General features: G+C 43.5%; 1 protein-coding gene across 6 annotated transcripts in view; it reads left to right on the top strand.

Moving 5' to 3' along the window:
* The window catches only part of Miga1 (mitoguardin 1), an 87,281-nt gene extending 68,817 nt beyond the window's left edge, over nucleotides 1-18,464 (top strand). For all 6 annotated transcript variants that reach the window (XM_052730978.1, XM_052730979.1, XM_052730980.1 and 3 more), the window contains exons 9-16: nucleotides 1,579-1,697; nucleotides 1,993-2,065; nucleotides 3,541-3,627; nucleotides 6,036-6,134; nucleotides 8,027-8,161; nucleotides 8,629-8,682; nucleotides 13,101-13,217; nucleotides 14,966-18,464. In XM_052730978.1, the coding sequence (XP_052586938.1) occupies nucleotides 1,579-1,697; nucleotides 1,993-2,065; nucleotides 3,541-3,627; nucleotides 6,036-6,134; nucleotides 8,027-8,161; nucleotides 8,629-8,682; nucleotides 13,101-13,217; nucleotides 14,966-15,184 (903 nt within the window). In that variant the 3' untranslated portion in view covers nucleotides 15,185-18,464. The remainder of the gene's footprint in view (nucleotides 1-1,578; nucleotides 1,698-1,992; nucleotides 2,066-3,540; nucleotides 3,628-6,035; nucleotides 6,135-8,026; nucleotides 8,162-8,628; nucleotides 8,683-13,100; nucleotides 13,218-14,965) is intronic.
* The last annotated feature ends 1,071 nt before the right edge of the window (nucleotides 18,465-19,535 follow it).

Below are 19,535 nucleotides of genomic sequence, written 5' to 3'. Positions count from 1 at the left end.
AGAGGAGAGTGGGGAGACCGCTGATGGGAAAGAGGCCTCTTGGTAGAGGGACAAATATGTTCTTGAAAGCACTGCTGGTTGCATAACTGAGTGTTCCAGAGCCCAGCAAGCTGTGCACTTTACCAGGGTTGATTATGGCATAGGAAATAAATTTCAGTAATACCATTTTTAAGAGTTTAGAGCTAGGGACATAACTGAGGAAGGAGAGGGCTTGCTTACTGTGCACAGACCCTAGGGATATAACTGAGGAAGGAAAGGGCTTGCTTACTGTGCACAGACCCTAGGGATATAACTGAGGAAGGAGAGGGCTTGCTTACTGTGCACAGACCCTAGGGATATAACTGAGGAAGGAGAGGGCTTGCTTACTGTGCACAGACCCTAGGTTCTCTCCCCATAGCATCATTAAAAAAGAAAGTGTCCCAGTAAGTGGATTACTTAGTATTGAAAATAAAATTACTCCAGAAGGTTTCTGTGTAGCTGGCCATCTAATAGTACTTGCAGTTGTTTTTTACTGAACTGTCAGACTGGAATTTTATTTCTAGAGTTGTTAGATTCTATTCGTAGAGTCTTACGAGCATTAGCTATCTTTGAGTTACGTGAAAGCTAACCAAAGCCGCATATAAGACAGAATTCCTCCGACAGCAAGTTAGTCTGTTTCTGTGTTCTCATAGGCTTTGCCACTGAGTTTGAAGTGTTCTTTAGATGATAAAAACCCTCTTCCTCGTCAGTCACTCTGCTTTGTTGCACACCCTGTGGATTTAAGTAGTTAGATTCAAAATGAACTAAGCTTGTTAAGTTCCGCTCATTTGGGTTGAGACAAGGTCTCACCATGTAACTCTGGCTGGCCTGGAACTCACTATGTAGCAAGGTTGGCCTCCTGAGTGCCGGGATAAAAGGTGTGTGCCACCATGCCCAACTAATTCTACTCTTTTGTTCATTTATTTATTTAATTTTCTGAGACAGGGTTTCTCTGTGTAACAGCCCTAGCTGTCCTGGAACTTATTCTGTAGACCAGGCTGGCTTCGAACTCACAGAGATCTGCCTGCCTCTGCCTCCCGAGTGCTGGGACTAAAGGCGTGCGCCACCTCCGCCCAGCAATTCTACTCTTTTTAACAACTGAATTTTTGCAAAAGATTCTATTGTTAACTATGTGTGTGTGTGTGTGTGTGTGTGTGTGTGTGTGTATCTGTGAGTAGATACGTGCATGTGAGTGCAAGTGTCGATGGAAGCCAGAACTACTGATTTCGATGCCCCTGGAGCTGGAATTAAGGAGTTCTGAGCCTCCCTTGGTGGGTGCTGGGAACTGAGCACACCGTGGTTATCCTGTAACCAGCTCTCCAGCCCAATGCCTGAGCTTTTGTTGTTTGCCTTTTGTTGAGACAGGAGCTTGCCTATGTTAGTCCAGGCTCACCTTGAACTTTAACAACTGAAATTTGAAGTAAAATGAATTTAGGTTTTAGTTAGATAAAATGTTAGTGATTTTTGTGGGTTTAGTCACATTTAGCATATTTTGGTAATATGGAGATTCTAGGGTTTTCTTTATAGTTCTTATTTCAGTGTAACTCATTGTATTCTTAGCTCACGGAACACAGAGAGGTACGGCACAGCTACAGCCTGGACTCCTTCTGCCGCTGCCCTTTTTACGAAGAAGCTATGCATCTAGTTGAAGAGGGAAAAATTTCCTCCAGAGTACTGAGGTAGTATTCCAGTTTAGCTAATGGCTAATAACTTACTTTAGAGCCTAATATATTATTTTTAAATAATGTATTAAGGTGCTGTTGCTCTTTTTGTGTGACAGTTATTAAATAATGCTTATGAATATGGGAAAAATACATTTTTGGTCCAAGTAAATTTTTTACGCAGTCTGTCAGTATGCAGAGGACATGTGTTTTCTATTAAGGTCCTGTGGTGAAGCCCTGTTCAAGTCCAGATTTGTAGAAGGCTTGATCTCGAATGAAACTTAACAGTTCCTCTCTGCTCTTTATTATATAGAACTGAAATGCTGGAGTGCCTGGGAGACAGTGATTTTCTTGCCAAACTTCACTGCATTCGGCAGGCTTTTCAGGTACTTCTCATAGCATTAAGTGATGCCCCGCCCAGCTCGGCAGGAGTTGTGTACCTTCAGGTTGTAGCATCCCTACCTGTGCACAGCACAGTTCTTTCCATTATTCTGGCTACTCGTGGCAGATAGGCAGTCAGAACTTTATTCTCCCTCCATACTGCTCTGTCTCCATTTCCATTGTCCTTCTCCACACCTTCCCAGGCCTGCGACACTGTATCTAGATGGGATACTGTAAGGGTGTAAGTGTGTGGAAACGGCCGCCACACTGTATCTAGATGGGATACTGTAAGGGTGTAAGTGTGTGGAAATGGCCGCCACACTGTATCTAGATGGGATACTGTAAGGGTGTAAGTGTGTGGAAACGGCCGCCACACTGTATTTAGATGGAATACTGTAATGGTGTAAGTGTGTGGAAATGGCTGCTTAAAATGACTCTTGGTTGTTATCAGGCAGTGTATATTTAGGTTTTTAAAATTTGAATCAGTGATTTCCTAAATCCTAAAAGTACTGATTTCCTAAAGAGGAATGAGGTTGTTAATAATAAAGCCAGAATTGCTGGCACACACCTTTAATTGCAACATTCTTCGTGAGTTCAAGGCCAGCCTGGTCTACGTAGGGAGTTTCAGGCCAGCCAGAATTACATAGTGAGACCCTGTCTCAAAAAAGAAAAACAAAATTTACCTTAGTTTTTGGGTTTTTTTGTTTGTTTGTTTGTTTGTTTTGTTTTGTTTTGTTTTTCGAGACAGGGTTTCTCTGTGTAGTTTTGGTGCCTGGCCTGGATCTTGCTCTGTAGACCAGACTGACCTCGAACTCACCGAGATCCACCTGGCTCTACCTCCTGAGTGCTGGGATTAAAGGTGTGTGCCACCACCGCCCAACCTACCTTAGATTTTTTTTTTTAATTTCAAGATTTGCTGGGCAGTGGTGGTGGCAGAGACAGGCAGATCTCTGTGAGTTCAAGGCCAGCCTGGTCTACTAAGTGAGTTCCAGGACAGCCAAGTCTACACAGAGAAATCCTGTCTGAAAAACCAAAAACCAAACCCAAACAATTTTTTTCAAGATTTATTTTTATTATTTTTATGTGTACACGTGTGTATGTGTGTGTGTGCAGGTAGGTAGGTACCCATGAGTGCAGGTGTCCAGGGAAGTCAGAAGAGGATATCAGATACCATGGAGCTGGAATTGCAGGTGGTTGTAAGATGCCCAGCATGGGTGCTGGGAACCAAACTTTCATCCCCTACAAGAACAGTGCATGCTCTTAACCACTAAGCCATCCTTCCAGCTCCTCACCCTAGATATTTAATTGTCTAAAACAGAATTTAGATTCGAATATATCTGCCCTTAATCCTTTTTGATCTCTGGGTTTAAGAGTTCCTTTTGTCTCTGTGAATTTGGACTTCCTCCGTTTCCAGTGAGTACACGAACTGTCTCGGGCCCTTCCCATGTCACTGGTGTCTCTCGGGGTTGGTATTTTTCAGGTCGTTCTCTCAGAAGCAGCCAACAGGATATTCCTTGCTGAGAGTGGACGGAAGATTCTGTCAGCTTTAATCGTGAAAGCACGGAAGGTGAGTTTGTTCTCAGCGTTTCCGTTTGTGCTGGTTTCTCTGACCGGAGACTAAGTAGTCAGACCGGGTGCTGCTGAGAGAGCTCCGCAGGGCAAGTCCTTGTCACCAAGAGACACCCACATGGCCAGAACCAACCCCAGCAGCTGTTCTCTCACACAGACGGTGGCGTGTGCCACCTGTCCACCAAACGAAGAAATATATGTCTTTAAGGTTTTAAGATTAAAATATATTAAAATTTTAACAGTGGAGGAGGTCTTTGTAAGTAATTGGAAAGGTCCACCAAACAGTGCTGATTTCTCTTTTTTTTGAAACAGAGCCTCTGTGTTCTGTAGCTGGCCTGGAACTCACTTTGTAGATGAAGCTAGGCTCAAATGTGTGCTGATTCTCCTGCCTCTACATCCTGGGTGCTGGAATTATAGATGTGACTACCCCGTCTCCTCAAAGAGTGTGTAAAGCTCGTGATGTTTCTAATCACTTATCGTTGCCTGTGGCATCTGGAGGTCTCTGGAGAGAGCTGTCGGTAAAGCTGCGACGGTGACCAGGTGTAACCTCCTCCCAGCCTGGTCAGGAGGAACAGCGAGGAGCCTGGACAGACTGAGCTGCCTGGTGTTCCTCTTCACTGGACTGAGTGAAGCAGAGACATTAGAAGAACTTCATTCAGACTGGAAGGAACCACTTTACTTTATGCAGGCTTGTCCAGATTGAAACAAACAAACAAAAACAAAAAGAACAAACACAAACAGGCCTGCCTTTAGCCCTTTGCCTACCTGGTATTCAGCTCCAGTCCCATCCACTCTCAATTCCGTCATCTGTGTACCAGAACTGCGTTCATTTTACTCTACTTCGGAAGACTATTGTGATTGAATTAGTGATCTATGGGACAGTAACTTGAAATGCACAGTACTGAGAGACTCACAGGTGACACTGTGTCCTTGCAGCTCACCATATAAATCGTGGGCTGCTTTCTTGGCCTTTTTTTTTTTTAAATTTTTTTTCATTTATTTTACATTCCGACCAGTTTCCCATTCCCCGCCCCCTCTTCTATCCCCGCCCCCATCCACTCCTCCTCAGTCTCCATTCAGAAAGGGGCAGGCCTCCCATGGGAGTCAACACAGCATGGCACATCAGCTTGAAGACCAAGCTCCTCTCCCTGCATCAAAGTTGGTTGGCCTTCCTGCTGTAGACAAGCCCAGGGGTTTGAACCAGAGTGCCTCCAGGAGGAGCAGAGCTGCCTGGAAGGACCTCAGCCTCCTGCTGGAGTCCTGTTTTCATCCTAAAGTTGGAGTAGCAGTTCTTTATGAGCCTTTACTAAGATTCTCATTCTTGGCTTCTGTAAACTAGAGTGACCGGTGGTAAATGAAGGGCTGAGAGTGCAGATTACTCGCCTAACCTGACATGTAAAAGGGCCTCAGTTCAGTCCTAGCACCGTATAACCAAATCTAGAGGCACATCTGTAATCCCAGCACCGTACAAACCAGGTATAGGGCACATCCATAATCCCAGCACCGTACAAACCAGGTATAGGGCACATCCGTAATCCCAGTACCGTACAAACCAGGTATAGGGCACATCTGTAATCCCAGCACTGTACAAACCAGGTATAGGGCACATCTGTAATCCTAGCACCGTACAAACCAGGTATAGGGCACATCTGTAATCCCAGCACCGTACAAACCAGGTATAGGGCACATTTGTAATCTCAGTACCGTACAAACCAGGTATAGGGCACATCTGTAATCCCAGCACCGTACAAACCAGGTATAGGGCACATCTGTAATCCCAGCACCGTATAAACCAAGTATAGGGCACATCTGTAATCCCAGCAACATATAAACCAGGTATAGGGCACATCTGTAATCCCAGCACCATACAAACCAGGTATAGGGCACATCTGTAATCCCAGCACCATACAAACCAGGTATAGGGCACATCTGTAATCCCAGCACCATACAAGCCAGGTATAGGGCACATCTGTAATCCCAGCACTGTATAAACCAGATATAGGGCACATCTGTAATCCCAGCACCATACAAACCAGGTATAGGGCACATCCGTAATCCCAGCACCATACAAACCAGGTATAGGGCACATCTGTAATCCCAGCACCATATAAACCAGGTATAGGGCACATCCGTAATCCCAGCGCTGGGAGGGAAGGTAAAGAGGGTCAGAACTTTGAGGCCATCCTCTACTATATAGTTCATTTGAGGCTAGCCTGGGATACTTCAGACATAAAAAAAAAAAAGGTAAATTGTCACGCTTTGAAAGTGTTTTCTAGAATAATTAAGACCCAACTAACTTTCTTGAAAAGTAATTTATTTATTTAGTAGACTTAAGTCTTGTTATAAAGTTAAATTTAGACTGCAATATGGGTTTTGTTGTTTTTTTTTTTTTTTTTTTTTTTGCAGAATCCAAAGAAATTTGAAGATGTTTTTGATGAAATGATCTATTTTTTAGAGCAGACTGATCACTGGGATAGTACTGAGATGGAACTTGCTGCCAGAGGGGTAAATTCAAATTTTATATAATCCTTATTCCTGTTATCTACATGTATTTACCTGATTGAGGCATTGTTTGTCTTTTGTTGGTTTGTTTGTTGAGACAGAATTTCTGTGTGGTGGTAGGGCATCATTGTATCCAGCTGTGTGGTCGCAGGCACTGTCCTCTCTCTGACATTCATAAACAGTGGGAACTACATTCTCTATACACTGGTTGGTTGTAAAGAAATGATTTTTAAAGGCCTTCTTCTTCATTCACATCTTCCATCTGAAAATCAGCTGCTTCATCTAGCAAGGCAGTAATGGTCCTGTGTGAGAGCAGTCTAAGTTGAGCGGGAGACAGAGCACCTCAGGAGAGCCAAGGAAGGAGGCTCTGACAGACTGAAGAAGAAATGTACCGAGAAAAATCAGAGGCAGGTTCTTGTTGTCAGGGAAGGTATAAAAGCCGAGAACGTAAACTGCAACTCTACATGTGATTCATAGACTATAACATACACATGGCAGCAGGATTTGACACAGACAGAAAGGTTTGGGTATACAAACACTTCCTAGCTCTGGTTATGTTGGGGACTAGGAGCAGCAACAGTACAAAAATATTATTCCCAGCTCACAGTTCTTGGCTTCTAACCAGCAGCCACGGAAGCAGATAGGAATCACTGAGTAGAAAATGGCCGCTCCAGCACTGGGCAGGGAGGGTCCATGCTGAGCCTGGAACAGCTTGCTGTGGTCAAAGCTTGTAGGTGAGTTTACAGGGAGCTGAGAGGCATGTAGCCGAGGGAACAATAGGCACAGACCCAGAGAGCATCGCTCCTTCTCTGCTGCGCTCTCACTCCGTGGACTGAAGCAGTAGAAGCCTGAGCCTCAGCCTTCAGCCTTCCTGCTCTTTACCCACTTTTCCACAGTCATCTCTACGCTGGGTAAATCTGAACCCCTAAGTTCTCTCTGTTCCCATTGCCTTTATCTCGGCCTCCATCTCTGTTGCCTTTTCCTAACCGACTTCATGGCTTTGTATTCCGTGACTCCCTACCCACTGCTTTCCTCCTTACATTCCTCTTCTCCTATCGGTTCCACCTACACTTCTGCTAAAATTACCTTCTTGTTGTTCTCATTGTGACCCAGCATTGAACTCTGTGCAGCTAGTGATAAACTTGAGTTCCTGATCCTCCTGCCTCTACCTCCAGGTGCTGAGATTCCAGTCACATGCCACTAGGCCCAGCTTGCCAAAATCATCTTTAAAATATGTGCTGTGACTATCTCCTATCACCACCAACTCCGTTCTCCTGTGAGAATCAACTGGAAGTCCTTCACATAGGTGTAAATCCTTACAGGACCTGGTCCTGGTTTCTGGCCACCGCTTTACCATGGCACACTTTCAGGGATTTTTTCCATTCCACACCATTGTGTTTCCCCTGGCCTTAAAGTCTGATAGGAATTCCCTTTCCTGGGAAGGTCCACTCCCCCAGGGAGACTGTCTCTAATGTCCAGCTCAAAATCAGCCTCTGCTGCAAGCTCTTGGCACTTTATTGTGCTTACTGGGGGCTGTACTGTATCTGTACACTGTCTGAACACTAGGCTGCAGCTAGTGCATGTGAGTGAAGGATGAAGCAAGATGGATGGCCCAGTGGGTAAGACAGGCAGATCTGGGGTGAGTGAGCAGCAACGCCCCACAAGTGCTGCCCCCGCTCTGACACAAGCAGGAGGAAAAGAATAGTAAGGAGAGACTGATCTGACCTTGCGGGCCAGGCGGGCCAGGGAGGATCCAATGCCCTGGAAATGCAGTTTTGTACTTACCTTCTCTTTGCGGAGAAAAAGAATCTGAACAACTAAAAAACCTGGCATTGCAAAGCTCAGACTTTACTCGGCTCTCTGTAACACCCATTTCTATCTTGCAATTAATACAGGTGAAAAATGTAAATTTTTATGATGTGGTTCTGGACTTTATTTTAATGGATTCCTTTGAAGATTTAGAGAACCCGCCGACATCCATCCAAAACGTGGTGAACAATCGCTGGCTCAACTCTTCCTTCAAAGAAACGGTAGGTGGCGCTGACTTTCTCAGCCACTCAAGTTTGGGGGAACATGGTCAGAGACAGACAATGAGGAAAAAGTCACATTGAGGTCAGGAGTGGTGGCGCACGCCTTTAATCCCAGCACTCAGGAAGCAGAAGCAGGTGGATCTCTGTGAGTTCCAGACCAGTCAGAACTACATAGACAAACCCTGTCTCGAAGAAAGCAGTTGAGTTCATCATTGTAATTGCTAAGGTCCTTGGTTCCAGAGTTCAGCCTTTTTCTCTTACTGGCTTTGTATTTAATTTTTAATTTCATAAAAGTGAAGTATCTCCCCTGATGTTTGTAAACCATACAAGGAACCCGGGGTGTCACTTACTGTTATCTTTGGAATATTTTTAGACCAAGAAACTTTGAATTCCAATAAAAACCACTGTTTTTAAATGGAAACATTGGTACTAGCTGTGAATGTCAACCTGCTCTGCTCCGTGTTTAGGCTGTGGCTTCGAGTTGCTGGTCAGTGCTGAAGCAGAAGAGGCAGCAGATGACGGTAAGCACACCACGCCCTGGACCCCTGCCTTAGTGCGTGTTCTGTTGCTCTGAACGCTGAGACTGGAGAATGTGTAAGGAGGGAGGCGGATCCAGACCACAGTGAGGCCACGGAGTCCAAGAGGCTTTGTGCTGCGCCAACACCCGCAGAACAAGCAGGCCTGTGTGGAAAGAGGGAAATCAAGGACAGCCTTGCTCTCCAGCAGTACACCCTCACAGGAGCTTGTTCGGCCTGGCCAGGTGATGGCTTCCTCAGTCAGAAAGGCACTAATAAACCATGGGGGCCCTACATCTGTGATGAACATGTCTTCCCATGTCTCTTCCGGTCCATCTTACCCACACAGCACTGCTCTCACTGCACCCTGCTGGTGGTAAAGCGTGTTGACTCTGAAGTGTGACGGCCTGGGTTGAAATGTCACTAACAGTGTGACCTTGGCCAGCTGCTTCATCTTGACGCTTCAATGTCTTCATCTCTGAGAAAGAGGATAACACCACTGTTTACTTTATACAGTTCTTAAAAGGTCCAGTGTAAGTGCTAAGGGCTCAAACCTAGCTCAGTGGCCTTCAGTTCAGTTCCAGATGTTATTCTGTTATTTTCCCAGTGGCCTGCTTTACCGCGGCCATGTTTTCCAGTCTAACATTGTAACACTGACCCTGAAGGCCACCACAGCGGTGTCTCCACGTTGGTGACCCTGAAGGCCAACCACAGCGTGTCTCGGCGTGGTCCTCCCAGCATCTTCAGTGTATGTTGTCAGAAATAATTCTAGTCTAAAGTTATCCCAGAAACCATACTATGTTTGCCTGTCTCTCTCGGGGAGTGGTATGAGTTTGTGTGGATGTATGAGATGAGTGGGTGGATGACTGTGTGTGTGTGTGTGTGTGTGTGTGTGTGTGTGTGTGTGTGTGTGCATGCTTCTTCAGGGATATGCCACAGTATTCCTATGGAAGTTTGGGTATCTTTCCATCTTCTCGGAGACAGGGTCTTTTTGCTGCTGTGTAAGCCAGGCTCAATGAAAATTCTCCTATCCCTTCCTCCCATCGCCCCCAAGGGACACATCAGCATCATAGATACTTGTGCTGTGTGTCTGCCTTTTATGTAGGTTCTAAAGGTCTGAATTTAGGTTATCAGTCTTGCATGACAAGCTCTTTAACCAATGAGCCAAAGACAAAACAAAAACTCAGTGGAAAGCTTCACCAATTAAAAGATCAAGTGGGATAATATCAAGATAAGAGAAAGGAACTGGACCAAAATAAAAGACCAAAATGAACTTGGGGGAGGAAAGGGTTTCTTGGGCTTACACTTCCATGTTACAGGGCACCATCAAGGAAATTGAAGGCAGGAACCTGGAGGCGGGACTGGAGAAGACGCTATGGAGGAATGTTGTTCACTGGCTTGTTCTTCGCGGTGTACTCGTTTGCTTTCTTATACCATCCAGGACTACCTGTCTAGAGATGGCACCACCTGCCGTGACCAGCACTCTCCCGTAACAGTCATGAATCAAGAAAATGTCCCTCAGACTTGCCTGCTGATGGAGGCAGCCCCTTAATTAAGGTTCCCTCCTCCCAAATGGCTCTAGTTCGTGTCAAGTTGACAAAAACCAACCAGCTGACCAGCACACCCATGAACGGAACTTGCATGAATTTTAAGACACTATAAAAAGACCAAACTTTTGAAACACAGAAGAAAGAAAATAAACGCAGGTCAAAATTACAGAAAATATGCTCAACAATGTCATAGAAGAAAATTTCCCAAATTAAAGGCAAGAGATGCCTATCAAGATGCAAGAGGCATATAGAACATGAAATGGTTGGGGTCAGAAAAAGAACTTTCCATGTCATATAATAGTCAAAACACGAAATGTCCAAACAAACAAACATTATTGAAAACTACAAGAGAGAAAAGACCAAGTCCCATATAAAGGCAGGCCAGAATAACAGCTACATCCGCTTTTTAGAGGAGATTTAAAGACCCACTGTGGCTCAAATGGATGTTCCAAAAGTCCTGAAAGACCACAGGTGACGTCTTAGACTATTGTACTAAGCCAAAAAATAAAAAGCTATCAGTCATAAAGGAGGAAAAAGAAAAACTTTCTATGACGAAAACAGATTAAAGGAATTTATGACCACCAAGCCAGCTCTATAGAGGACGCTGGAAAGAATACTTTGGTCTGAAGAGAAGAAGGGCTTTACATTGCTAAGCAAACTGTTTGGGGCTAAAGAGATGACTCAGCAGTTAGAAGCATATACTGTTCTTGCAGAGAACCCAAGTTCAGTTCCCAGTACTCAAGTCAGGAACCTCACAACCACCAGGGGACCTGAAATCTTCTGGCCTCTGTGAGCATGTGTATGTATGTGCACAGTGATCTGCCATGTGGGTGCTGAGGATCAAACCCAGGTCCTCTCTGCAAGAGCAACCAGTGCTCTTAACTGCTGAGTCATCTCTCCAGCCTGAAAAGGAAAATCTTAAATTCCTAGAATAGAATGAAAATGAAAATATATCAGAAACCTATGGTTATAGTGCTAAGTTCTTATGTGTGTGTGTGTGAGAGAGAGAGAGAGAGAGAGAGAGAGAGAGAGAGAGAGAGAGAATCTTAGTAATGACTGAATGATGCATCTGAAGGTTAGGGAAACAGGAGCAAACAATGCCCACTATCAGTAGATGGGCAGAGATAATCAAAATGAAGTGGAAACAAAAACAGTTCAAAAGAATCAATGAAACAGAGTTGTTTATGCTTTTTTTTTTTTTTTAAGATGGACAGGATTGTCCATCTTAATTTGGCAAACCATTGCCAAATTACTAAAATTGGAGACAGGAAAGTAACCCTACAGCAGACGCGGGGACTCTGACTCCTAAGGACATAGCTTTAAGATCTATACACCACTAAACTAGAGAGTCTGTTACCCGTGAGCTTAGAGATTTTCCTCAAATGCAGATATATATGGCAGGATTGCGTAGGTCAGTCACATGACTAAGTTTACTCACAGTGACTTTCCTAACTAAGGTTGGAGTTGTAGTAAGGACAGGTTAGAGCTGTGTGTGTTTACCTGTTGTTGGCTGGGCCCTGTGCTGCCAGCAGTGACTTGAGTCCTTGATCCTCTTGCTTCTCCTTCCCGAGTGCTACGATTATAGTTGTGTTCCCCCACATCTGGCTTATGGGGTACTGGGTGTCAAACCCATAGTTTTGTGCATGCTAGGCAAGCACTCCTCCAACTGAGCTACATCCCAAGCCCTAATGCTTAATCATTTAGTGATTAATCACTTAAAGCCCATTTAGAGCCAGGCGGTGGTGGCGCACGCCTTTAAATCCAACACTCGGGAGGCAGAGCGAGGCGGATCTCTGTGAGTTCAAGGATAGCCTAACATACAGAGTGAGATCCGGGACAGGAACCAAAACTACACAGAGAAACCCTGTCTAGAAAAACCCATTTTAGAGGGAGGTTTTGGGTCACTACAGTTGAGTAAGACTTTCAAATCATGAAATTAACAGTGGGCAGAATACCCCTAAAAATTACGTGGAAGAATACTGTGGCACTGTTAGAGCTTGGCTGCAGCATGGTGATTGCTTTTAGGAAGTAGAAGTTAAATGCAAAACCCAGGATGCTCTGTGGTGGTTTGACTGAGAACGGCCCTATAGACTCATATTTTGCATGCTTAGTTCCCAGCTTGGGAAGGATTAGGAGGTGTGGCCTTGTTGGAAGAAATGTTCCAGAATTCAAAAAAAAAAATCTGAAATTTTTCCGGCTGGAGCCCCTGGATAAGGAAGGTTAAAAATGTATTTTTATGAGGTGAGCCGGGCAGTGGTGGCGCACGCCTTTAATCCCAGCACTCGGGAGGCAGAGCCAGGCGGATCTCTGTGAGTTCAAGGCCAGCCTGGTCTCCAAAGCGAGTTCCAGGAAAGGCGCAAAGCTACACAGAGAAACCCTGTCTCGAAAAACCAAAAAAAAAAAAATGTATTTTTATGAGGTGAATCTGCCTTTTAGAAAGTTGTTTCTCATCTGGAACTGCTGGCTAGAGTATGAAACCTATATGAACCCGCTGACTCTTAGTTACTCTCACGTTTATTAATGTTCCCAGTAGCCTGTCTCCCTGTGGGACCTTACTTAGTCTGTTCCCAAGACTGCTGTCCACACAATGCCTAGCAGTTTGTTTCATTAATAGAGAAAGTAAATTTAAGAGGATAAAAATACCGGGGGTGGGGGGGGGGGGGCAGCGCACGCCTTTAATCCCAGCACTCGGGAGGCAGAGGCAGGTGGATGGATCTCTGTGAGTTCGAGGCCAGCCTGGGCTACATAGTGAGTTCTGGGAAAGGCGCAAAGCTACACAGAGAAACCCTGTCTCAAAAGACCAAACCAAACAAACAAACAAAAAAAAAAAAAAAGAAGATAAAAATAACCTGATTCCCTTTTGCTTCCCAACAGATCTCAGATGGATTTTTCGCCCATTTTTATGCCATTTGTGAGCATATAAGCCCTGTCTTAGCCTGGGGCTTCCTGGGTCCTAGAAATTCTCTGTATGACTTATGTTGCTTCTTTAAGGTATGTTCAGTCATCAAATCATTGCCTTAAAAAAATAAAACAAAGTTGTTTACTTTTGTATAACATATAAAGTTGTAAAAATCACCTAAATTCTGTATTTAAATGCCAGCATTAAATTGGTGGTATTTTTTAACACCAACGTTAATATACCGGACCAGTGCCTTAGAGAGCTGACGCCGTACTGTAGAGTAGATGCCACAGCTCCACGGACTGCGTCCACTTTTCCTGTTAGGGTCCTGAGCAGTGTTGCTGTGTTACAGTGGCACCTGTGTGGTGTTGTGGTGTAGAACCAAGTTCTGGACAAGATGATATGAATGTTGAAATCAAATTATAAGAAATCACGTGGGGCCAGGCGGTGGTGGCGCACGCCTTTAATCCCAGCACTTGGGAGGCAGAGGCAAGCGGATCTCTGTGAGTTCAAGGCCAGCCTGGGCTACAGAGTGAGATCCAGGAAAGGTACAAAGCTACACACAGAAACCTTGTCTCAAAAACACGCCCCCCCCCCCCAAAAAAAAAAGAAATCACATGGGAATTTAAAGTTGTGTCCTCGTGTGAGAAGCTTGTGTTTGCCAAAACATTTGTTAGCGCCCACTGCACCCTGTTCTGGCTGGCAAAAGACCAGGGAAGACCTCAGTATCGAGGTGGGCAAATCTCAAGGGGCAGTCAGATGAGAACGAATTTGAACGCGTGGATGCCTCACTGAACTATGAATTCCTAAAAAATTTTCTTTGCTTTAGTAATACAGTGTTTGTATAAATGATTTAGGAAGTATTTATTTTACTGTCATTTAAAACTCATTACTTTGTTTCTAGTCTACTTAACCCTCCAGCTGTGAAGTGTGTGTTTCAGTGGAAAAAGTAGAGCTGGTGGTTAAAAGGCCTCAAGTTCTCTGACTCCCGCCCTGCTTCCTTTCTGTGGACTGGGGCACTAGCAGGTCACTGGCCTATGACCCTGCAGTGATTCTGTGAAAGCCTTCCTAGTAATTCTTAACATGCGATTGCTAGAGGATTAAAGTTTGATGTTACTGGGTTTTCTCTTCGCAGTTCACTCTTTCCCATCATTTCATAATAGTTGAGGTTTAGTATTTAATAGTCCACGACTTACTTAAAATGTGCTTTGTATTAATTCACTGAAATGAAACTCTTCAAGACCTGCCACTGACTGTAGAGATGAAACTATTATTTTTCATTTATGTCTTTTTTAAAACACAAATATATACATTTAAAAGTATTGTGATTATTGAGAGTGGTTCTTTTTTCCTATGCCTATATGGCCCAGTGCTCAGGGGCGACCTGACAGGAAAGACTGGGAAACAGCCCCTCACAGTTACACAGTACTTGGGTGCGTCTCATAGATTACCTCTGTTGATCATTATGCTAGCACTCGGGAGGCAGAGGCAGGCAGTTTCAGGCCAGCCTGGTCTATAAAGAGAGATACAGGACAGCCAGGGCTGTTACACAGAGAAACCCTGCCTCAAGAAATGACAAGAACAAGAAAAAAGAAAAGAAAAAAAGACAAACAAACCAACAAACAACAGGACAAGTAGTATTTGCCCAAATTCTACAGACATAGAAAACAACAACCCAAAAGATTAAATAACTTGATCAAAGTTTGCCCATGAGATGTGAAACCAGCCCAGAACTAAGGTGTCTGACTCCCGGTTCAGTGTCTGTTCCAATATTAGCAATTTATAGATTAAACAAATTGTGGTTTAATAAATACCAATTTCTCGTCTATTCATTTTCCAGAATCAAGTTCTTTTCTTTCTCAAAGACATCTTTGACTTTGAGAAGGTGCGCTATTCGAGCATAGACACGCTGGCGGAGGACCTCATGCATTTACTCCTGCGCCGCACAGAGCTGCTCGTCGCCTGTCTTGGCGCGGACGCCCTGAGGCACGCCTCTACTTGTACTAGTGGACACTGCCACACTGTGCCCACTGCACTGTTAGAAGCCAAAGTACAGTAGGTACCAGAAGAGGACTGAGCGTGCTCTCCAATACCTTCGAGTAACTACTGTGAGGTGTGCCTCAGAATCCACAGAGCTGATGATGTGGACTCAGGGAGGGAGAAAGGAAGTCTCACAGGTGGATGGTCATACTGTATTTATGCAGAAATGCTGTCATTGAATCCATGTGTGACATGTCCAGAGTGACTTCTTAATAATCTTTAGGTAATAATTGAAGTTGTGAAATGTTGCGTATTTTGTGGCTGTTTCGTGAATTGAAGCCAACAGGAATTTATTAATTGTCTTCACACTATCTGGAATGTCCAGTATCATTCTCAAAATATGTCTCAATGCTTTGCACCTTGAAAAGACACTAACCCAAGACGATTGTGGTTCACATGTGTAAGAGTTTATAACTTCTAGTGTCAACATACTTAACTTTGCCTGAAATGTATTCTTAAGCATCAGGTTACTTCTTCGTTTAATCAAATGTAGGCAATAGTGGTGTTCAACTGTACTGTTTGCCTTATTGCTTGTATACTTGCTTTTGTATTTGAATCAAAGAAACTGTACTCCCCGAGGACTGGAGGGCAGAACCAGAATGTGTGAAACTGAGCAGTTTCCGGTGTGCGCCTTGTGGAGAGTCGCCTGTAGTCTACAGAGTATGTTACTGTTGTCCTGTTTATAATACGCTGAAGTATTTTTATCTTTTTATAAATTGGAACAGCTTCCCTCAGATGAATACTAAATTCGAAAATATAATTTATTTACCAAGAAAATAATTTAAAAAATTATCCTCTTTTAAATGTAACTAAACCTGATAGAATCAAATAACTTCTCCTTTGTCCACAAAACAAACAGTTCCCCCACAGAGAACTCAGCACACTGGAAGTTTGCCTTGTTGTGTCCAAATTTTAAAAATACTCATACTTTGAGCTTGGGTTTTAAAGGAATTTTCTTCTCAGAAATAGAACACATTTAAATATTTTAAATGATATGGGAATATATTTTATGTCCTTATGATAAACATATGAACAGTGGCAAAGTATGTTGTATATTTTCAAAGCCTCATTAATTTTGTTTGAAGATCATGACCCACTTGTTCGTCAGTGGGTTGGATTTCTTGATTTGTGGTCCTAACGTGGGCTGCATTAGTTTTAAGAGTGTGTTATACAGAAAGATCTGAAATGTGTTTTTAAAAATGCATTTTTAGATTAAAGTGCCTAGATTAAGGTTAATGATGAGCAAATAAAAAGTAAAAGTAAGTTTAATTTTTTTAAGATTTTAAATTTATATATACATCATAGTTATGTAAATTAATTACAAGATGTAAAATTTAGACTTGTGCCATTAGTGTGTATAGGCTATTAGGGCCTTAAACCTGTTTTGATTTACAATGCCTGGCCTTTTCCTACATCACTTTTTAATTTCCTAATTACCTGCCTGTGATTCTTCCCAATGACAAGTACCAAAATGCATTCTATCCTGCTTCCCTTTTACTTACATTAGCTGTGTCTACCTTCTGATGTCACTGGATGTGAGTGACAGATGAGAACGTGCCTACACATTCTGGTTACCCCATACGCAAGACAGTTATGGATTGTATCAGTTTATTCATTGGAGAGCTAAATATTTTATGCTGGGGTTTTATAAGTGAACTTCCTTTTGGGGAAAAGTGCTGTTTGGAGTAGTTTTGAAGACTTGCACTGTGTGTAGCAATGCTGCTGCTACAATGAGATAGCCTTGGTGGGTGGCCTTTCCGAAAGGTGTTGGATTTCTCCCTGCTTTTCAATTTCAGTTAAAAATAAGTAAATTGCCCATCTTTAAGAAAGGGTTGGTTTGGCTGGGTGGTGGTGGCGCACACCTTTAATCCCAGTACTCAGGAGGCAGAGGCAGGTAGATCTCTGTGAGTTCGAGACCAGCCTGGTCTACAGAGCGAGATCCAGGACAGCCAGGACTACACAGAGAAACCCTGTCTCAAAAAAACCAAAAAGAAAGAAAGGGTTCGGGTTGGGGATTTAGCTCAGTGGTAGAGCGCTAAGGCCCTGGGTTCAGTCCTCATCTCCAAAAAAAAAAAAAAAAGGAAAGAAAGAAAGGGTCGGTCTGTCAAACTGAAGTGCTTAAATTGATTAGCTTCTGGTGAGCTAGTGCACATACCAGATACCTTCTTTGTGGCCTTTGGCAAAAACAGTTAATGACCTAATAAGATTTGGGGGCAATAAATACAGGAGAAAAGTCTTTGGGGGGCATGTAATGGGGAGGGAACTTAACTTTTTAAAGGAAAATGCCTTTTTAAAAAGAACATCTCTGACTTGACTGTTGAAAATACTTAACATATATATTAAAAAATATATAATATATAAAACTAAACAGAGAAGCAATGCTTTACAAAATAAAAACAAAACAAAAGATTAAATTAGGCTTCAGCCTGTTGGGGGGAAAAGGGCAGCTAAAGGGACTCATGGTATCTACTGAAGATCACCTGCCATAGCCTCCTCCTGTAGGATGTAAGAGGGCAGAGTTAATCCCAAGAAAAATCTTCCAGAAAAAAGGAAAAACATGCAGTTGATTTATTTTCCTTTGTTTCTCTCTGTTCTTGTTCAACTAAAAAGGTAGAATTTCTTCCCAAAGATTAACAATATGTTCGTGCAATGACAAAACGGAGCTGTCTTTTTGATAAGAAGCCAAGTTTTCTACTCTGTTAAAATCAGCTCCGAAGACCTGCGTCTGTCTCCTGCAATAATACCCATCATTTGCACCTGTTCACCATGATTCTATTGATTTGCTGAGTTACCTGACTATAGAAAAGTATTTACAAATGTTTCCTTGCTTTAAGATGTAGTGTTTCTACTTAATTCCCAGCAGTTAGCCTGGAAATGAGGAATACCAAAGTGACAGAGTGGTGGTGAACTGCTCCAAGTTGTGTTTGTAACTCTTGTTTTTACTTTTACTATGAATGTGGATTCAGAAATTAATTGGGCTGTAATTTCAAACTGACTATAAGGATTAGGCCAAATTAAAATCTATAAATTTTTTAGTTAACAAATATGTGTGTGAGATGTAAGAATTTATGTACCCTGTGATAAATGGACACGCAAAACACTTTGTTCCTACTGATCATGCTGTGTCCCCGTTCCCTGACTGGCATCAGCAAATCTGTTTCTTCCGTGTAAGGACTGAACTCACTAGTCTGTGTAAGAGTATAGCACCGCGGAGCAGACGGCTGCACTGGCCCCTAGCGGGCACTAGGACCAGCATGTCTCTGTTCCAGTCAAATAAAAAAGTGATGGTGTCTTGGTGATGTGCTGGCTGCTGTAAATCACATTCTATATGATTGTGAGGCCACAGTCGCCTCAGTAGACATAGACCACATATGGAGGCAGAGAGAAGCAGAGGACTCTGGGAGCTCTGAAATCAAGTGTAAAATATTACCAAATATCTGTATGTGATAACATGGAAATAAAGATAGCATTGTGATGGATAAAGTTCCAGTATTCGTGTTTCGGTTAAGATACCTCAGTGAACAAAGCCATCCAACAGCATAGCGCATGGAGTGGCTGTGCTGCACCCGCCCTCTTCATTGGTGCTTTTATTTTCCAATGCTGGACAGTAAACCCAGGATTTAATGCATGCTAGGCAGTGCTCTACCACTGAGCTACTTTCCCAGGTCCTGTTTTTAAATTTTCTTTGGTTTGTTTTAAGAGGGTCTGATGTAGCCCAAGCTGGCTTTGGCTCTACCTCCCGAGTGCCAGGATTACAGGCATGCACTACCTTTCCTGTTTTATTTTTAAACTTGTTAAATATATGAACTGAAGTCTGTTACTTAATAATCAGGTCACACAGGCGTGAGCTGAGTTTCCAGTGTCGAGGTCTCCCTTTCTGTCCCTCATGTCCTTGTCTGGCTTATTCTTCGTCGTCTCTTGTGCCCTCTTTGGTTCTTCTAGCTAAGCTTAAGGTTTTGGCACCTTAAAAATTTCACAGAATTCTTTTTTGCTTTGTTTGTTGTTTTTGTTTTGAGACAGAGTCTCCCTGTTTAGCCCTGGCTGTCCTGGAACGCTATAGCCCAGGCTGGCCTCGAATTTAGAGATCCATCTGCCTCTGCCTCCCGAGTGCTGGGATTAAAGGTGTGGGCATCTCGCGGGGTCTGTCATTACACCCTGTGGGGCTACATCCCAACTGTGACCTTTGTGAACACTCTTCATCTGCCGCTGCCCCTGCGAGCCCGCGCCTCCCCTTCATGAACGCTTGTCCCTGTGCTGTCTTGCCTGTGGCTCTGACACAGCGTTGACATCATTTTCCCGCAGGGTTTGTGCAGTTCCTGTCTTCTGTAATATCTCACCCTTTGCTCTCCCTTGCCCTTCTCTGCCGTCTT

Source organism: Peromyscus californicus, unplaced genomic scaffold (genome assembly GCF_007827085.1).
Source record: "Peromyscus californicus insignis strain IS unplaced genomic scaffold, ASM782708v3 Scaffold_9__1_contigs__length_137607984, whole genome shotgun sequence".
Taxonomy (NCBI): domain Eukaryota; kingdom Metazoa; phylum Chordata; class Mammalia; order Rodentia; family Cricetidae; genus Peromyscus; species Peromyscus californicus.
The sequence above is the reverse complement of the archived record's forward strand: the minus strand, read 5'-3'. Positions and strand labels throughout refer to the sequence as shown.